Source organism: Typopeltis vanoorti, chromosome 9 (genome assembly GCF_054136105.1).
Source record: "Typopeltis vanoorti isolate ZY-2024b chromosome 9, IOZ_Tvanoo_1.0, whole genome shotgun sequence".
Lineage (NCBI taxonomy): Eukaryota > Metazoa > Arthropoda > Arachnida > Uropygi > Thelyphonidae > Typopeltis > Typopeltis vanoorti.
This window is the reverse complement of record NC_143557.1, coordinates 15,216,867-15,236,601: the sequence shown is the minus strand read 5'-3', so window position 1 is coordinate 15,236,601 and position 19,735 is coordinate 15,216,867. Positions and strand designations below refer to the sequence as shown.

The window sequence follows — 19,735 nt, the reverse complement described above, 5'->3', positions numbered from 1 at the left end:
TCATTTTGACTTTTTTGTAGTATTTTTGGTGTGTATTGAGAGGGGTGGCAAAAGCTCTAGCTACACCACTGCTTCCACCCACACGAAAAACTCAATGCACTTGAAATCTTGCTTGTCGAACCTGATCCTCAAAGATATTGACATAGTCAATACTGATATTGTCTCCCTATTCACAAATGAACTCCTAAAAGAAACTTCAGATCTCATTCAGATTCTCCTTTCCCCTGACATGGTAGCCTTGCTGCATGCACAGTTCTTGGCTCCTCCCTCCACAATGCTTTTCATGGAACACTAAAAACACGGCCCTAGACTCTTTCCCCCACCTCTCAAACCCACAATATGGCTGTGCTACGTGAATGATGTGTTCACCATTTGGCCACATGGCTGAGATATGTTAGAAACATTCTTAGCACATCCAAGGATCCATTTCATCGTTGAAAAAACACAACTGTCTACCTTCCTTGGCACTCTAGAGGTCACCACCTGCCTATGTGGAGCCTTATGCTTTGCAGTCTACAAAAAACCTATCCACACTGGAAGATATATCCCTCATTTATCACATCACCATCCCTTCTGGCAGTATGGTGTCATCAAAACCTTAGCAAATTGAGCTAAAACTATTTGCTCTGATGACACTAGTCTCTCTCTCTCCCCATAGAACTCGACCACATCCTGGATACTTCTTTAGCCAATTGCTTTCCCCTTCACAAAATGAATAGGACTCTTCCTATCCCCTAAACTTATCCCTCCCCAAAAAAAAAATACAGAAAGCAAAAAAAACTAGTATCATTCCCTACATATGGGATACCTCAGAAAAGATCTCATGTGTTCTAAAAAGATATATATAGACCTTGTTCAAGCCATACCCAAAAATTAGTTACCCCTATAAGCTCACCAAAAGATTCTTTCCACCATCTTGGGATATACAAACTTATATATTTTGGACAAACAGAAAAGAACCACCAATATCCTTCTAGAGAAAAGACCACACAACTTTAGAATGTTGAAATTAAAGTTTTACTTCAAAAATAAACAGTGTTTTAATTTATTTCCCTATATACGTCATTTTGACTTTTTGTAGTATTTTTCATGTGTATTGTGAGGGTTGGCAAAAGCTCTAGCTACCACTGCTTCCACCCACACGAAAAACTCAATGCACTTCAAATCCATTACTGAAGTAGAAGATCATGCAATACATACGAATCACCAGATCCAATGAGAACCTCTCTTTTATGAGGAGCAGATATAAATCAGAGAGATTATTTTACCTACCATGACACTAAAATATTCACCAAATCTGAACAAATTGAGATGTCTCACTTTGTCTGAAATCTGGGAGACTAATCTTGAGACCTTTAGCAAGATTCCGTCTTTACACCCATAGACGGTGTCAGTCAGGCCTGTAGGATTCTTCCTGCCATACTAGTGTATCTGAGTACACATACTTAGCTGTATTTCTTTGTTCTAATGAAGATGCATTGGTGACTAAGTTGAAATATTGAATTAATTATTTATTATCTTTAGATATGTGTTTTTTATACTCCACTAGGAAGGTGACATGCTGATTCCAACTGAATCAAATTTTTACAGCTTACCAATCACTGCATTTTAAGCTTGCGACATCTGTATATATTGTAAGCATGCTCTCAAAGACAGCTTCAACACAGAGGCTCAATTATGAATTTTAATTAGGTGGTACTTTAATTTACAGATCTTTTTTTTTAATGAATTAGAAATGGTCTATTGAAACTGATAGGTTTTCATAGAGATTTTATTCAATTCCAGAGTGGAGTTATTACTGTGAATATTTAAGCAATCTGATTATACACCTCCGAATCAAAAAATTAGAATAATCGAAGAAAATGTGTTGAATGATATGCAATTCTAATTTATTGTATAGAAAATAATTACCAAATATTAATTAGCATCATCTAAATCTACTTTGTAGATTATATACCATGTAAACACATAAAAATGTAATATAAATTATAACTGTCATTTGAAAACATTCACAAAATTAGAATAATTTTTAACGTGGTTCAGAATATTAGAATATTCCAAATTGGTTTTGAAGAGAGCAGAAATAGCATATGTTTCAGTTACTGCAGGACTGACTCGTGAGGAATCATTTGCTCGTGGATTTCGATAAATCATTTGCTAAACATGGGTTGAACAAGTGACATCAGAAGTTTGCATAGTATCTCTACACAAAGAAGACCAAACTCAATAGTTTATAGTTAAGGAAGTGAAATGTTCTCAAGCAAGCATGAGTCGAGTATTGAGATGGTATTCTAATTTCAAAATAATCGCTGTAATATCAGTTGAAAGGTAATAACTACATCAAGAGATGAGAGGAGATTGAAGAATATTGTGAAGAAAAACTGCTTTCGAAGTGTAAGGTGTTTTCACAAGCGATGGAAAGAACTAGGTGTGAATGTGTCTAAATCTATGATGTTGACATGACTTCACAAATTGGGTTTTAAATCACGTATGTCTAAGATGAAACCGCTTATGAATTCCAAGCAAAAGGCAGCTAGAGTGCACTGGTGTAAGCATTCTAATTTTGTGAATGTTTTCAAATAACAGTTTTCTTAGAATTACATTTGTATGCATTTGCATGGTTATATAATCTACAAAGTGCACAGATTTAGATTATGCTACTTCATATTTGGTAATAATTATTTTCTATGTGCATAAATTAAAATTGTAAATCATCCAACACATTTTCTTTGATTCAGAGGTATTGAATGGGAAAAGTAAGCTCATAATTGCTGACAAAATATTTTGAAATTGTTCAGAGGTGAATGTTCAGTTCTTGATATTTCATTGTTACTTCTGTTTTCATAAAAAAATTATTTATCTTGTGTTAAGTGAAGACAGGGCCACATTTATACTTTTAGTTCAAATTTAAATAAAAAAAATTAATAACTAAAAATTTTTTTTCTGGCTTTGGTTTTAACAAATATATCTATAATATCATCATAATTAATCAAGTCCATTACATCTGATTCAGTGCATAATAACGACAGGTCACTTGTTTTACTTTGGTGCAAGTTGCTTCTTAAATAATTTTTTATTTGTTTCAACACTGAAAATGAGTGTTCAGCACTTGCATTTGAAATAGGCGGCATCAAAAATATTTTTAAAATTGTTTGTACATTCGGAAAAGTAGACCTTAACCCATCGTTTATAAATTTATACATATTTTTAATTGAAGAATTTTCTTCCTTTATCATTATTAAAAATTGCTCAACTTCATCAGTAAATTTTTCTGGATCAATATCAGTCCCATAAGTTTGTAAAATTTTATTAATACTAGTCTTGATCTATATCTTTCTTCAAAAAAAGTCAAAGCTTTTTGTTCTTTCATTAATTTCCAAAATTAGCTTATTGCAAATGACATTAAAAGTGTTCACAGCGAAATTTTCTTTCCTATTTAATATAATCTCATTGTTAGGTTGTGAAACTTCGTCACTCTCTTTTTTTTTTTTTTTTTTTTTTAACTCTTTAAATTTTGTGTCATCTGTTAATAAATTCGCTTCTTCATTTACAGCAGCAAAACTATTTCTTATATCTAAAATAAAACGAACTAAAGACCGTAACAAATTATTAGCTAAAAACAAATCCATATCAGTATCTTATAGAGATTTACTAGTAGCATGTATTTGTTGTAAAATTTGTCCCACACAACTGTTAATATTGCTGTTTCTGGTTTGTCAAAATGCTTAGCCAATGATGAGCTTTCTAATTTAGAAATAGGTTTTTCATGAAGAGAAATGGATAGTTCAAGTGATGCGTCTTTAATTTGTTCTTTAATCCACGTTTCAAAGCCAATATAGCATCAGTGCTTGCGGACCACCTCGTTTCACTTAGTCTTTTAACTGTCAAAGATTTTTTTTCTAAATGCTTAAAAGGTATACCTCATCTTCTTGTTGAAGATGAAAAGTAATTATATATATTTTGAATAAAACAAAAAATTGCACTGCTTCCTGACAAGATACTGCGGCATAGTTGCCAATTAAATTTAAGGAATGACTAGAGCATGGTATATAATGTGCAGAGGGACTGTTTTTTCAGCCTAGCTTATTAACCTGTATAGATACCTTTCATATTGGCAGCGTTATCGTAGCTTTGTCCTCTGCACATTTTTATATCCAAAGATAATTCTTTTAATTTTTTAATACTACTCGTAAATATAAGGAATTATGTTGTGTACTGATGAACCTGATAAATGTTTCTCTAATGTCAGAATTTGCGGTCATTATGGACAATGTCTGGCGTTGAATCGAGTATTATTGCAAAATAAGCAGCGTCCTTAATTTCTGATATTAATATTTCTCTTGCTTTTTAACTATGAATGCTATGAATTCATCACAAGTGTGGTAAGAAAGATAATTTGATCTGCCAGAACCACAGTTGGCGTACATTTTCATGTGATGTTTTAAATAATGTAAACACGATAAATAATTTCTGCAAGAATCCGAAAAAATATCATTTGTATTTCCTCTAAATGCTAGCCCTAGTTTACTCAGTAACTTAATGGTAGCTATTATTCTTTTTAAAACCTCTCTCTGATAATTTTCTTCAGATCAGATTGTATTTATTTGATCAATTAGACTATTTACAGAACTTGATTTTCTTTTGCAATATGTGCACATCACTCGTATCTACTCAGTAGAATGCTTGTGATCGCATAAGGTTTGTGTTATATTTCCCCAGTCATTAAAACCCTTCATTAAGCTGTTATGTGACTTACAAAATAATTTACAAACAAAGCAGTAAATTGCTTTGCTAGTTTCTAAAAAAAAAAAATTAGCCACTCTCGTTTCTCCTTTGTTCCATTCGCCTTTTTACAGTAAAAATGCGATTCATTTACATTTTTGACGTGTATTCTTTTTTTTTTTAATTTTTGATTTTACCAACATTCTGAGGCATATTTATTAAAATACGCTCGATAAACTGTTCATTAATAGTAAGTGGCCACACTGCGAACAACGTTACAATTAAGAATCTAACTGCAGTAGAATTTGAGCTAGTTTTCATTCACATTGAGCATGATAAGGAAAGCTTCGAAGTTCATCGAAATCTTGATAAAGTGGTCGCCAGCTATTACAAATTGTATGCAAGATGAAAAAGTCGAGCACAATTCAGACATCTTTACTTAATTTTTTTGTAAAAAAGGAGCTCAATCAAATGTTTAGACATTGAATAAAAATTTAAGCAATTGATTTTTATTGACTTTGATGATTTTATCCTCTAATATAGCTTATACTGTAATCCTTCCCCCCCCCCCCCCAAATTTACCCTAACTCAGTGTTTCCCAACGTTTTTGGATCATGTCCTGTCTCAAGGATTTTGATGCCTTCCCCCCCTCTAGCATAATAGTCAGCCAAGTTCTGAAAAAGTATAATATAAATAGATACTTTAAATAAAAAAAGGAACATAGGCAAAACTGTTTTTAATTTGACTTTCTTCAATGAATATAAATTTTATATTACACTTTGTATATTATAAAACATAAATCGAACCGAACTCGGGAAAATAAAATATACGAGTGTTATATACCTTCTTCATGTTAATGTGATCCTTGAGCTTGAAGCCTTCTGCAAAAAGTTTTTATTTGAGGTACTAATTTAGTCAATTTCAAATCCCCATGGTTTGTGATATCCAGATGATTTCTTGTTTTCAGAAACAAGTCATTTACAGCATTAAAGCCACATTCAACTAAATATGATGATGGGAAGGGCAACAGTAATTTTCTTATTATTATTATTACATAACACCTCCAGGGAGTCCAAAGACTCATTGAGGGAGGATACCTGCTCTACAACTCTCCGTCTTCATCTACACCAACGCTGACCATCACCACTAGTATTTTCATAAACATTCATACCCGGGGCCTTTTGGCTGGAGAGCAGACACGCTAACCACTCGGCCAACCAGGCCAGCAAACAATCTTTTTGCAAAACTAGTTGAATTTCGGGATTTCATGTCTTTCTCGTCAGAAAGCAATGCCGTTGTTCCTTTTATGTTGAATAAAATTCTAACAGACTCATCATTTTGCTTTTCTAAGAGTTCTTCTTGATACTGTATTTATTAGCTTTTTTCTCAGAAAGTCAGGGTTGCAACATCGACAATTTATTGGTGGTTTTTTTTTACTGTATCGGTGATGAGGTGAAGAATGCAAAATCATTTTCTAATCCCCCCCCCAGTGAGGCATATGCCCCACGTTGGGAAACACTGCCCAAACTGATGGATGAATTATAATTATTCCTATTGTTTAGTGTATCTGCTTAACGCACATTACTTTATGGATTAATTAATCGCATTAAGTGAGGTTTTCCTATACAATGAAATACATTACTTCATGTAACTAGAGATTTGCTCTTCTTTAAAATTAAAAAATGCTCTGACAGGGTTGAATTAAATTGTATAATGACAAATGTTCACTGACATAACATTAAATTACAACCACCCACCCTGGATAAACACCTCTGGTCAGCTGTACCACAAAGCATGGTACACTAGTCTGTTGTTGTTGAGCAGATGGTTATGATGAGTAATGAAAAAAGGTAATGATAATACTGAGCTTAAAGAATGAGTTTTTGTGGGTGTTATTCATAGTTGAATAACAGTATACTATGATAGTACACAATTAAGTTTACATTAATTTAAAGACACTTCTAACTCCAGTCAATCCAGTAGATCTTAATCTTTCTTTGGGTCTTTTTCCTGCCAACTTGTCATCAAACACTTGTTTTGCTATCGTTGAAACTTGAGCATCAAGCACCTCAACCTTGGATATTACATTTGTTGCTTGTGACCCATGTTGGGCCTAAAAGATCATGGAAAGTAGATATTAGTAGTGAAAATGAAGGGGTAGAATGCTGCATAAGTGCTAATTGATAGCTGACATGTGAAACCTAAGATGGCATGCTGCACTCATAGAGCCAAAGACTTGCAAAACACTTACACCAGAAAAACTGAAAGAGGTGTGATTGAGTCATCACACCATGCAGATGGGTGGCTACATAAATGGTATAATGAAACAAGTCAGTGGACCCTTAGTGCATAATATTCTACCATTCAGGCAGAACATTTAGAATGTGTTTGGCTGGTCAGAATTATGATCTTCTCTTGTGTATTGCCCACCATTTTCCATTTGGAATTTTGTTCCCAGGTGGAGTTTTCCAGGACATTAATACACCATATCACTAAGTCCATGCTATAAAAAAATTGGTTCAGAGAACACACACAGGACATCATCTCATGAATGTCAGGAGTAGAGTCCACACTATAAAAAATTGCTTTGAAGCACATGCGTGCGCACACACAGGATATCATTTTGTGAACATCTGGAGTATAGTTCACTCAGAGGCTGGTAATTCTCTGGATCATGCTGTGTGATACATAAGACTCCACCTCTGTTGGATACCTTGCAAACATGATGGTTAGAGATCCACACCAATGTCATTAGTGGAATCAGTGCTGTACTAGTATGGTGGCATTGTACCAGGCAGATGGTCATAATTCAGTGTTATGTTAATGTATGTACCGATGTATTTAAAACTGTATATAAAGTTTTTTTTTTATTTTTGTTTTCTTTTCAGCATGAAGAAAGCTTTGTTATGACAGATAAGCACATCACCACAAAAGGATTTTCTTGATATCTGGTGTTTTATTATATGGAACCTCTCCTTGATTTTAAAAGAAAATTGCACTGTGAACTAGAAATTGTATTGAATGAAACATAACAGTTGAAAGGAAAAATAATGTATAAATGACGACACTAAAACACTCAAGGAAATAACTTATATTGACTTCTTATCTTTTGCAATAATAAAATTGCTATTCATGTAGTATTCACTGCTGCTGCTATTTTATGAGATATTATGTTTTGTTATTTCTTTAAAATAAAAGAATTTGTACAAATCAGAAGTCAGATTCTTAAACCGAAAATACCATAATGCTGTGCACTTTTTTATATAGTCAGATCTCACTATAACAAAAAACTGTCACAGTGATTTTTTTTATATAATAAATTATCCACGTTCCACACAAATTTCTGTAGGCAAATGCAGTTATAAAGGAAAACCAATATAAATTTTATGTGGTCTACAGGAATTTGCGATAGATAACTACTAACATACAAAACATTGTCAACATGGTTCTGAGATTGCAGTATTATAATGGCATTTCTAACTTCTCTGTTGAAGTTTCTAGGACAGAAAACTACATATAAACTGGAATGCATCTAAATAATTTATTGACTAAAAGTAATTATTTACAAGCCAGTATTTCATTAACTCCAGCCAGAATTACAGAGGTACTTTTAAAAAATACAGTCAGTGAAGAATGGAAACAAAATGACCTCAAGAATAAGGACAGTCATGTTCATGGTGGGTAACAATGGCACTCTCCATTGTAATTTGTTATTAATGCTAATAAGTAGATAGGAAAGTGTGCCAAAATGTATGCAGGATCATGCCATCAGTTCTGTTACCATTACCTTTGTTCTGTAGAATTTGTGCTGCATCTAGGAACAGTCTCTTTGATTTAAACTGGAATTTTTAAACTGAAGTGCTCATCCTCCAAGTCATGCTTGTAATAGTTTACTTTTTTGGTTGTCCATTCCAGATGTATTTTTGTGTTCGTTTTTTCTGACCAAGGTGTTTTATGTTGCTTCCACCCACAGAAGGTTGTTGGCAAACCTGTAGTACATTTGTACTGTGGATGAGCTAAGGATTTTTATCAATTTTATTTATATCTTATTTTTTTGTTAATTTATTTATTTCATAATCTTGAAACCCTGCTCTAGAGGCCAAGCATGGAACTTTTTTCAAGCCACTTCAGACATCCAATAAGCAGGTCAGTAGTCTCACACCAGACAATGAAATGAATCGCCCACCTAAAAAAGGTAATCCAATCCTGTCTGTCTGAATTACTGAGTTCCACACTAGCAGGTGATTCTGTAGAAACCTGGAATGAAGAAAGGGTCCTGGCAAAACCTTTATTTTTTTCAGGGAGGTAGAAACTTTGTATAGAGGTTCTGATTCTGTGGTGGTGGTTCAGTAGTGAGCCCATTTTACATACACTATTTTTGTCCTACGGGGAGGAAGGATTTGTTATTCTTTTTTACATTATTGTGACCAAATGAAATTTTGTCACAATAAAACCAGTAATGTAAGTAGAGCTTGTTCTTTAGAATGAAATTGACTCTGCCCTGGAGTTAGTTTTGAAAATTCCAAGTTGTGGCAGGATGGTAATGTGAAGTGGCATGTACATATATACCTGCATGTGTGGGCTTATAGTAAAGTGAACACATGAGGGACCCATCCACTTCCTTGTAACTCAAGTATACAAGAAGAGCCCCTTATTTTACTTCTTCCACAGTAAATGTAATAAGTTAAAAAGAATCTGTGGGCCATGCAGCTAAATGGTAAAGACATCATCTATATACTTTTACCATGCTTTGGACTTGGGGGGGGGGGGGCTTAAGTGACAAAGATTCAAACAATTCCAAGTATAAGTTAGCAATGGGGAGCCAACTGCTGCATCTTCAGTTTATTTAACTGGTTCTGACTAAAATACCTAAATTTAAAACTGTGCTTAAAGAGTTTGCAGAAGTCAGGGATAAATTTTGGAAAGGAGAACTAATGTGTCATCTAATTCTCTTTAAATTTCAACTAATCCATTTTCAAATATGAAGAAATAAATGCTCTATAATGAGGCTTATTATTATTATATACTATATCATTTGTTTCATTAAATTCTCCTTATAATTTTTTTTCTCTTCCTGCTAGATAATTTCTAAACTCCAACATTTATTAGTGTTATTCCTCAGGCATCTCCATGGAGTCAGATTCATCACAGGAGACCACTTTTCACACAGTATCTATGCTTGAACTCATTCACCAATGAAATGCTTGCAACCACCTCTGGCAGACCATTCGCTACCCTCCAATCAAAAATCTAGTCCTAATACCTTACTAACAGTACACACACAATTTCCATGGGTGACTCACTCATTCTTCCTTTTCTGTCATGTACTGAAAAATGTGTTTGGTATCAATCCTATAAAACTCCTTTAATATTGTATATGCTATCATCTCCTCTCTTTTGCCTATCAACTGGTTTTTGAAGCTCACAGATCTTCAATCTGTTCTCATAGACCTGCTACATCTTTGACATTCACCCTGGATCCTGACTGCTATATCCTCATGGAATCTTGAGGTGAACCGATTTGCACGCAGCAGTTCAGATGTAGCCTTATAGAAGGAAACAATATCTGCTTGTTAGTATGTTCAACAACCATGTAATCCAATATACTGTTTTGGCCACCTTGAACTTCAACTCCCTGTCCACAATAATCTCCAAACCCTGGCCTCATCAATTTAGTACACGTCTTGTGATCTCTTCATCCCAAAGTTCATGGCCTTACACGTTAAAACTGGCATCTATTTAATGGCAATTATTTAAGTCATTCAGAAGGATCTCTACATCATCTTCATTGATTATCCCTCTTCTTAGCTTTGCTGCATCAGCAAAGAACTCAATATTTCTCCTCAGATCATTTCCTATATCATTGATGTACAAATAAAATAGCAGAGGACCAAGTGCTGAGCTCTGCAGTACAGCACTGGTTGCTTACCGTTATCTAGATCTAAACCTTGCACCCATCACTGAATAGCCATCTCCTTTATCGAACTCAGTTGTCACTTTATTATAAAAAAGTAACCAAAGTACTAAGTTAAACCTGTCTTTTACAAAACTATACTGTCCTCCTATAAAGTATCATTCTGCTGTCCAACTAATTCTGAAATCTGTCTTACCAATTTTTCCTGTAACTTCACCACCACTTCTGAGATTATGATTGGCTAATAATTTGCTGAAGCCTCCTTTATGCAAGAGGAACTATTCTGCCCTCTTTCCACTCCAATGGCACACTCAGAACTGAAATCCATATTGAGGAAATGCCAGTTCTCTTGTACATTCTAATATCTTGTAATATAATAATATAAACATCTCCAAATCATCTACCTGTATTCTCCCATTAGTCAATGTTACATCTGGCACTGCATTATCTCTGGACATGTGGTGTACACCACTGAAAATAATCACTCACTAAATCAATAGTGCTACAAATATTACAGAGCATATTGCAAATGAAATTAGAATAAAAATATTTAAAAATGTGATCAACGAGAATTCTAAAATTTGCATTATAATTGATGAAGCGTCCACTTTCAAACAGAAGTACTTCAGTAATCTATTTACAATGTAGTGTACCATCCGTTTCCAATCCAGTTATGCTGTTTGTTGCATTGAAAGAACTAATATCTACAACTGCAGAAAATATTTTAATGTTCACATTGAATCAATTTGGTTTTGATTATGAATATTTACAAGCAAATTTAATAGCTTTTTGTTCTGACGGTGCCAGTACAATGCTAGGGAGGAAGTCTGGAGTGGCTACCAAATTAATGGAAAAATTTCCAAAAATAATTGTTTGGCATTGTTAAATCATAGGCTTCAGCTAGAACTTGATGATTCAATTACTGATATAAAACAAATCATTTTAAAATATTTTTAGATAAAATTTATTCAATTTATCACCAATCAAATAGAACATGCAGCTATAGCAAAGGAACTCGACATAGAGATTATTAAAATTGGGCGAGTTCTTGGGCCGCATGTAGTTTGCGATCTGCTAAAGCAGTATGGCGAGCATATCCTGCTTTGTATCAGCCTTTTGCTCAGTCTGCAGTTTATACCATTATGGCAAAAAGATTAACAAATATAAATTTTTTTAAAGATTGGCCTGTTGATAGATATTCTCAAAGAATTTTCTTTACTTTCAGTTGCCTTCATCCCGAAAAACAAATTTAACCAAAGCTGAAACGTTAATAAAGCGTACAATACATGCTTTTGAATTTCTTAAAAACAATCACGGAAAGCATCAGCAACAAATTAATGAGTTAATGGAATCTGACAATATAAAGATATAAAGATATTCCATTTTATAACGACACAAAAATGTCACTTCCCAAAGAAAAATTGCTTGACAAAATTATTTATTTTATGAATTTGCACAGACTTTTTTTACCCAGTGAAGCTAATAAAGATATCTTAGAACTATTCGATTTACTAGATGAATTTACATTGCCCTATGAAAAATTAACTTCACCTTGGATGGAAGGTGAAAGAAAATTAGATCAATTAATTGAAGTTTTGAAATACCAGATAAATAAAAATGATTTGAGATTTTGTGGATGACAACATAAAGGGAAAAACTGAATCAGTTCCTACAACAAGTAAAACAGCTAGAAAAATAACATTATAGCAGTCAGTAGCGCAGATGCTGAAAGAGGTTTTAGTTTAATGAAAGTGATATGTTCAAAACTTAGAAACAGTTTAACGGTTGAACATATTTCTGATTTCATGACGATTACTACACCTTTCATAAATTCGTGGATAAATAAATAATCACAGATATGAGGATACAACAGAAAAAGGAGAAAAATTTTAGTGAAAATCAAATTTGTTTGGAAATTATAAAAATTTTGGAAAAATATTTTTCATAAAAATAAATATTGATAAATAAACATTCAAGAAAAAATGAAAATTTGAGAACAGGAATCAAACCTTGGAGATTCAGTGGCAAGCCCTGAAGAAAACATTCATTGATTCTGCCAGAGAGGCATGTGGTGAGGTTGTCTGCAAGGATAGAAAAATCAGAACTCCCTGGTGGACACAGGAAGTTAAAGAGGCAGTGAAGGAAAAGAAAAAAGCATATCAAAAGTTCCTGGCAAATAAGTCACCTTGTACTCTTAGAGAATACAGAGACAAATGAAAGCAAGCTAAACACTGTGTAGAACTGATAAACAAAAGTTATGGGAAGACTTTGGTAAGAACATAGAAAATAAATATCAAGAAGGTGGCAAGATATTCTGGAGGTTGTTGAAGAAGCTCAGAAATGGAGGAAAGAGTGCTGTAAAAGGATTAGAGATGATCAAGGTGATATGAAAACTGGAGAAAAAGATATCCTTGAAGTATGGAGTAATTACTTCGAAAAATTGCTAAATGAAACTAGCAGTGATGACAGCACAGTGATGGAAAACACTGACCAGGCATGTAATGAGGATTACAAGTAGAAAAAGCGGTCAAAGGCTTGAAATGTGGAAAAGCAGCAAGAGTAGATGATATTCGACCAGAAATGCTGAAGTATGGTGGTATAAAAGTCTTACAGTGGCTGCACTGCATAGTTCAGAATGCCTGGACAGAGGAACGAATTCCTGATGATTGGAGTAGAGCTCTAAAGTAGGGAAATAAAACAGAATGTGAGAATTAGAGATATTTCCCTATTGAGTGTTCCGGGCAAGATTTATGCCAGTATACTTGAGAAACGGTTTGGAAGAAAAGCTTGGTTGAAGAACAAGCTGGATTCAGGCCAAATAGAGGCTGTCAGGATCAGATCTTCACTTTACGACAATTAGCTGAGAAAGCATGGGAATATAACAAAGATCTGTATTTAAGTTTTGTCTATCTGGAAAAGCATACAAGGTGCCAAGAGAGAAGCTATTCAATACACTGCAGTTATATGGTCAATGGGACATTATATCAAGCAATTCTTAGTCTTTATTTGAGTTGCAAGTCAGCAGTTAGAATTGAAGGAAGTACAGGAAGATGGTTTAATGTTAAATCTGGTGTGAGACAAGGATGTACATTATCCCCTCTGTTATTCATTATCTATATGGATCACATTATGAAGGAAAGTGGTATTAAACATGATATCAAAATTGGAGATGTTAATGTCAGCTCTTTGCTTTATGCAGGCGATGTTATACTTCTAAATAAATCCGCTACAAGTCTGCAAGATTCCCTGACTAAATTGAATAACTGTTGTAATAGATATGGTATGAAGGTCAGCAATAAAAAGACAAAGACAATGAAAATAGGTAGAATCATTGAAAATGTCAACTGTGTTTTGAATGGGGAACCTGTGGAACAAGTAAAACATTTCAGTGACTTAGGCACGATTTTTGGTGAAGATGGTAAATTAAATATGGAAATCGACAACAGAATCAGCAAAGCTGGTATCGTGGGAAGTCAATTGAATAAGAGAGAAATTAGTCGGAACATTAAATTAGCTGTATACAAGACAGTGTTCAAACCAGTTTTAACTTATGGATCTGAGAGCTGGGTCAGAAGTAAAACACTTGACCAAAGACTAGAGACCACCGATATGAGAGTCTTGAGAAAGATTAGAGGCGTGAACAGATGGCGTCAATGATAATATCATATTAAAAATGAGGATATTAGGAAAAAACTTGACATTGTCAGCATCCAGGAATGCGTTAGCAGAGCTAATCTGAGGTGGTCACTTGAACAGAATGTGCGAGGAAAGATTAGCAAAAACAAGTGTTCTCTGCCAGGTTGGCAGGAAAACGACCCAGAGGAAGACCAAGATATAGGTGGATTGATACGGTACAACGTGCCTTAGACGATAGAAATATAAGATCTGATAATGTTGGAGTCTTGACAAGTGACAGACTGATTTGGAGGAAAATTATAGGACGTTAGTAATGATGTAAATTTTTCATGTAGTACTATCATATCCTGTACACCACTTGAGGGTACATGTCAGAAATTTGATGATGATGAATAAATATTGAATTATTGTTTAGTTTTGTAATTAAATACCTTTTACATTTTCGTTGCACAGATAAGTATGTGAAAAAAACTAAAAACATGATGGCAAAATATTCTACGTCAGCTTGTCCCTCTTTCCTCACACTTTTTCCCTGGTCACATCAACCTTCTTCAAACACTCCTTGACCATCTTCCATGCATTGCTAACATCTTTCTTTCCACTCTAATCTTATGCCAACTGTTCTAAGCTGACTCCTCAGATTGTTATGATCACTTCTTTGTAATTCCACATATACAGCTTAAGATAAAATTCTACCTATCAGGCAATCCTCTAGGTCAAAACCACACAATCACTTTCTCTAAGCAGAGGAAGTGTGGCCACATTGGTTACCGCTAAGTTCTCTTATACTCTGACAAGATCCAGAACTCTCATACCTTGAATCCCTCTCCACTACATGGCTCAAGTAATATCTCTTAGCAGTTGCATAAATTCCATTTCCTTCCCTCCCTGAGACCATTCCTCCTTAAAATCTGTGTGCCCATCATTGAAATTCCCCATAATAATTACTCATTCTGTGCTAATCAGCCAATGTATACCATTTACATTCTCCTGATACCCCTTTGCCTATAGCAGCAATGAACGATATTTCATTGTGTTGGCCCTTATCTCACACCATATAACCTCCAATGAAGTACCCCTGTCCTTCTACTCTTTTTAGCTTCATTTCTTTTGTTGTCATTATCAGAATCTCTTCCATTCTGTTTAGAGTTTGTCGGTTTTTAAAAACTGTTTTTTTTTTTTTTTTGGATAAATTTTTAAAATTTGAAAACCATTTTTTTAATTTAAAAAACCAGTTTTCGATACTAAAATTAATATGTAAAAAAATAATTATTTAATTAAAAACGTTAATTTTTGACTCAAAACCGATGTATATGTTACAAGTGAGGAATCGGAAGATGACAGTGTGAATATGACTATGATGAGGATTTTTTAAATTTTCTTGATCTAGAATTTAGCCTGTGTAGCTCAGCGGATGTGGCGTTTGCACACCGCCGCGCTTGGCCGCACGAAGGAAGGCTTGGTTTCGAGTCTAGTCGGCGACTAGAGGAAATTTTCCTAAGCCTTTTTTCGACCGGTTCCCGAGTTAGTCGATCTCTGGCACGGGCAAGCAGGTTTTTCCTCCCGGAAACTCGGGTTTTTCGTCCTGTAAACTCAAGAAAATCGACCGTAGAACCCACATTATTTCAGACATTAAATATATTGTGTTAGGGTTAGGGACCACGAGATGGCGGCACATTTGAGCCGTCTCTCTTCACTGTGTACCGCTTAATTAGTGATAGCCTTGGGCCATCTATCTCTGATTGGTACCAGTGGAGATTGAACTGCCCACTCAGTCTCCGAAAGTTAGATAGGGCTAAATGGCCTCGCCTACTCCCGTATAAGGGAATAAAAAGGCGTTAGCTGATTTTTTTTTTTTTTTTTGATCTAGAATTCTAGATAATGACTGAATTCCCGATATGTTGTCTGACAATTACAATCGATTTCCCAAATTAGAAAAATTTGCACATATTTTAAAAAATCTCTCATAAGAGTTCCTTCAGTATTATGTAAAACAAGAAAACAGAAAGGAATTAAGTCTGATTCTTGACTGCTAAACAAGACGGAATAGTTTAGAGGCCATGATTGAAAGATTTATAACATTAAAAGAATGTGTTGTTTTACCTTTGAATGATATTGGTGTTTCGCATATATGGAATGAAGCTCAATACCCTAAAAGCATGGATCTTCTTAAATTGTTGGGACCAGTACATCTAGCAGCTTAGGCCTTAGGGAGGTGAGATGCCAATTTATTAACAAGTGAAAGCATATTTGAATTTCTGTTAAATCAACTAAAAAATTTAAAGAGACTGAAATTAGGGGGCAGGGCCCCCTCTTTTGAAGACTTGACACTCAGGGGCTACCCTGAGTGTCAAGTCATCGGAATTTAAGGAGAACCGGCCTACCAGTCCAGAACCCGAAGGGGTTGGGTGCTAGGGGGGGGGGGTGTAGTCCCCCTAGTATATTGTAAAAATGCAAAAACCGGTTTTTTCAAAAAAGTCAGTTTTTGTATAAACCCTAATTCTGTTCTTGCTGAAAGTACTGTATCCATTGCACTCTATCTCTGACTATATCATCTTTTATCAACCTAGTCTTACTAATGCCTATAACTTTTGTCCATGTTGAATTAACCAATGCCAAAAATTCTTCTCCCTTATATCAAATATTTCTGGCACTGGCATACATAAACTGCAATACTCCCATTTATCTCACACCTTCCTTACACCTTGTGTTGATATTTTACCACTAAAGTCAAGAATCTAGGGGAGCTAAATTCAACATCATGTAATCCCTCTCCCAATTGCTCACACCTTTCTTGCCTGGATCCACACTCAGGTGCATTCACTCCAAAACTCTAGTTTCCTTGACTCCCACTGTCTGAAGACATCCAACTCTGAATCTATTCAAATACAAATCATTTGCCTTTACATCTGCACAATCCACACACTGACTCACCAGCTCATCTCGATTATACCATGGCAGCAGACTCACAATTTTTATTTTTTCATCCTTCTTATTTGCTTGTACTTTTATATATTTACATGCCAGCTCTTTGATATATTTTCATGTACCAGACTTGTCAACTGAGAATCACTAGTACAAAATAAGTATCTGTTCACTCTCCCTCTCTGCATCCTTTCAACATTACTAACTTCCATATCTTGGTTTCAGGAGTTTTGTCACATTCTCAAGCATTCCTCTTATCATGGAATCACCGTATATACACATTCAATCCTTATTTTCCTACTACTTTCTCTCATTATAAATAGGATTTTTAAATCTCAGCAGACACTTAGTTTGGAACTGAACAATTTTCAAATCTGTATTTTTGACTGATATTTATCTGTAAGATAAAATTTTAATGATGTTAATCATGAGCTATTCACAATTCATGGTTGAATTTTCAAGATCCATATTATCCTTTCCAAATAAGCATGTTTTTTTTTTTTTATTGTCAATGTATGATGTTACTTTTGAGTCATACTGATTTATATATTTAATATACAATTTTGTTTATTGAAAATTTTTATATAATATCTTAACTAAAAACATTTTCTGGGGAAAAAAAATTTTTTTTTTTTCATACACAAAAGATAAAGCTGTATGATATTAGCATCATGGATGGGGTAAGAATTTTTTCTATTATTATTATTATTAATAATAATCATTTTTTTAACATAATCAGGAAACTGCTTTAGAAATCATACATCAATTTTTGAAAAAGTTCCATAAACTACTTCAGGCTACTTCTGAAATCGTCGCTCATTTCTAAATTTTTTTGCACCTCTAATTTACTGGTTTTCTGAGCTCTTTGCAAAAGTGTAGGAATTTTAATACTCTTCAACTGGTTTTTCAAGTTAAAATCATAATTTAATATATCCTAAAATTTCCTACTGTAATGGAAATTTTTGAAATTTCTAGAATATATCCTACATTAATCTTATGAGCAGGTATACAAAAACTTTATATTTTTGTACATGTTCATAGCACTGCTAAGAATAGCTATCATTTTTGGTTGAGAAACTGGAAGTACTCTAAAAAATTCATTATGTTTTATTTAACTCCTTTTTTCTCTAAATCAAGACCTATTCAATCTACAGATTAATTTGTATGCAAAATTAAATCTAAAGGGGATTTTATACAAGCTGTTATCAAATAAAGCTGCTTTTTCTGCTGCAGTTGTGAGGATGTTACCATGCTTCTTATATTGTGATTTTTATGAGACATGATTAATCACTTTAAAATTTATTGGAATTTTCTAATTTAGAAAAAGCAGGTTACTAAATTAAGTTGTTTCATATTTTTTGCAGTACAAAACATCTGGAAAGACATACACATAGTGTAACTTAACACACAATACATTTTTTTACTAACTACAATATGTTTAAACGGTTATCACCCTTTATATGACTTAAATATCATTTCTGTCAGTCTCATAATTTGATTATCATAGCAAACACAAATATCTTTCATAACTATTTTTTCACTAGCTTGCAATTAAACTACATTATATTTGGCCTTCCAAACATGATGTGGTTTAATCTCTTGTTACTGATTATTTTTATGGTAATCATGCACAAGAAGTTGTTCACCCCATAGTATGTTACTACTGTGAATAGACAGGAAGTTGAGAAGAAACTCTAATATTGAATTTGAGGACTTGTAAATTATACTCTGAAAAATATATAAGTGGAACAGATGTTCCAAGAGACAAAAAAATTTTGGTCTGTGAGTTTGAGTTGCAGTGCATAAAGGTCAAAGCTGTATAACTGAGAGGAGACCTCCACATAGCCTTTAAAGGATTTTTTTTTATGTTGAGCCCATACAAGAGAGGCTGGTTGATCAACCTATAGTACATTAGTACCATGTATGGGTAGTAGGTTGGGAAAGGAGGAAAACTTGTTTACATTTGATTTAAATGACTGTAAATTGAATTCCTTGAGAAACACAACAAGGGAAGACTATTCTGCAGTGCAGCAGTTGCAGGGATGGAGGAGGAGGAAAGGAAACTTGTTCTGTTTGTTTCTAGGTGCACTGTGAAGGGATTTTGAGCAGCAGCTGCACATGTACCAACAAGCTTAGTACTGAGTGGAGGAATTACTGATGTTATTTTAGATGAGCATTTCTGATGGAAATATTTCTAGAATATACATATTGCAGAAACCAAACAACTGCACAAAAGTGGGGGAGTGACCTAGTAAGAGATGGGTCATTAATAAGTCTAATTGCTCTCCTCTGTATTGAGTCAAAGCATTTTGAGGGAGCTTTTAGGGGCCCCATCCCATATGTGAGAGCAGTATTTGATAGCTGGGTGGATTTGTGATTTGTATAATTTTACAGCTGTTCAGGGGTGAAGTAATGTCTTGAGCTAGAGAGAAATCCTAGTTTTTGTGAAACTGAGGATGCAATGGTTGAGATGTGCTTATGCCAGGAGAGGTCTGATGTCAGGGTAATTCCAAGAAGAGAAATCTCAAACTATCTGGA

The 19,735-nt window shown here is 34.2% G+C and overlaps 1 protein-coding gene across 1 annotated transcript in view; it reads left to right on the top strand.

The window, feature by feature from the left end:
* The window catches only part of Tif-IA (RNA polymerase I-specific transcription initiation factor RRN3 homolog Tif-IA), a 308,793-nt gene extending 300,858 nt beyond the window's left edge, over positions 1-7,935 (top strand). Inside the window, exon 14 of the mRNA XM_090397940.1 lies at positions 7,611-7,935. Within this exon, the coding sequence (XP_090254066.1) occupies positions 7,611-7,667 (57 nt within the window). The 3' untranslated portion in view covers positions 7,668-7,935. The remainder of the gene's footprint in view (positions 1-7,610) is intronic.
* The last annotated feature ends 11,800 nt before the right edge of the window (positions 7,936-19,735 follow it).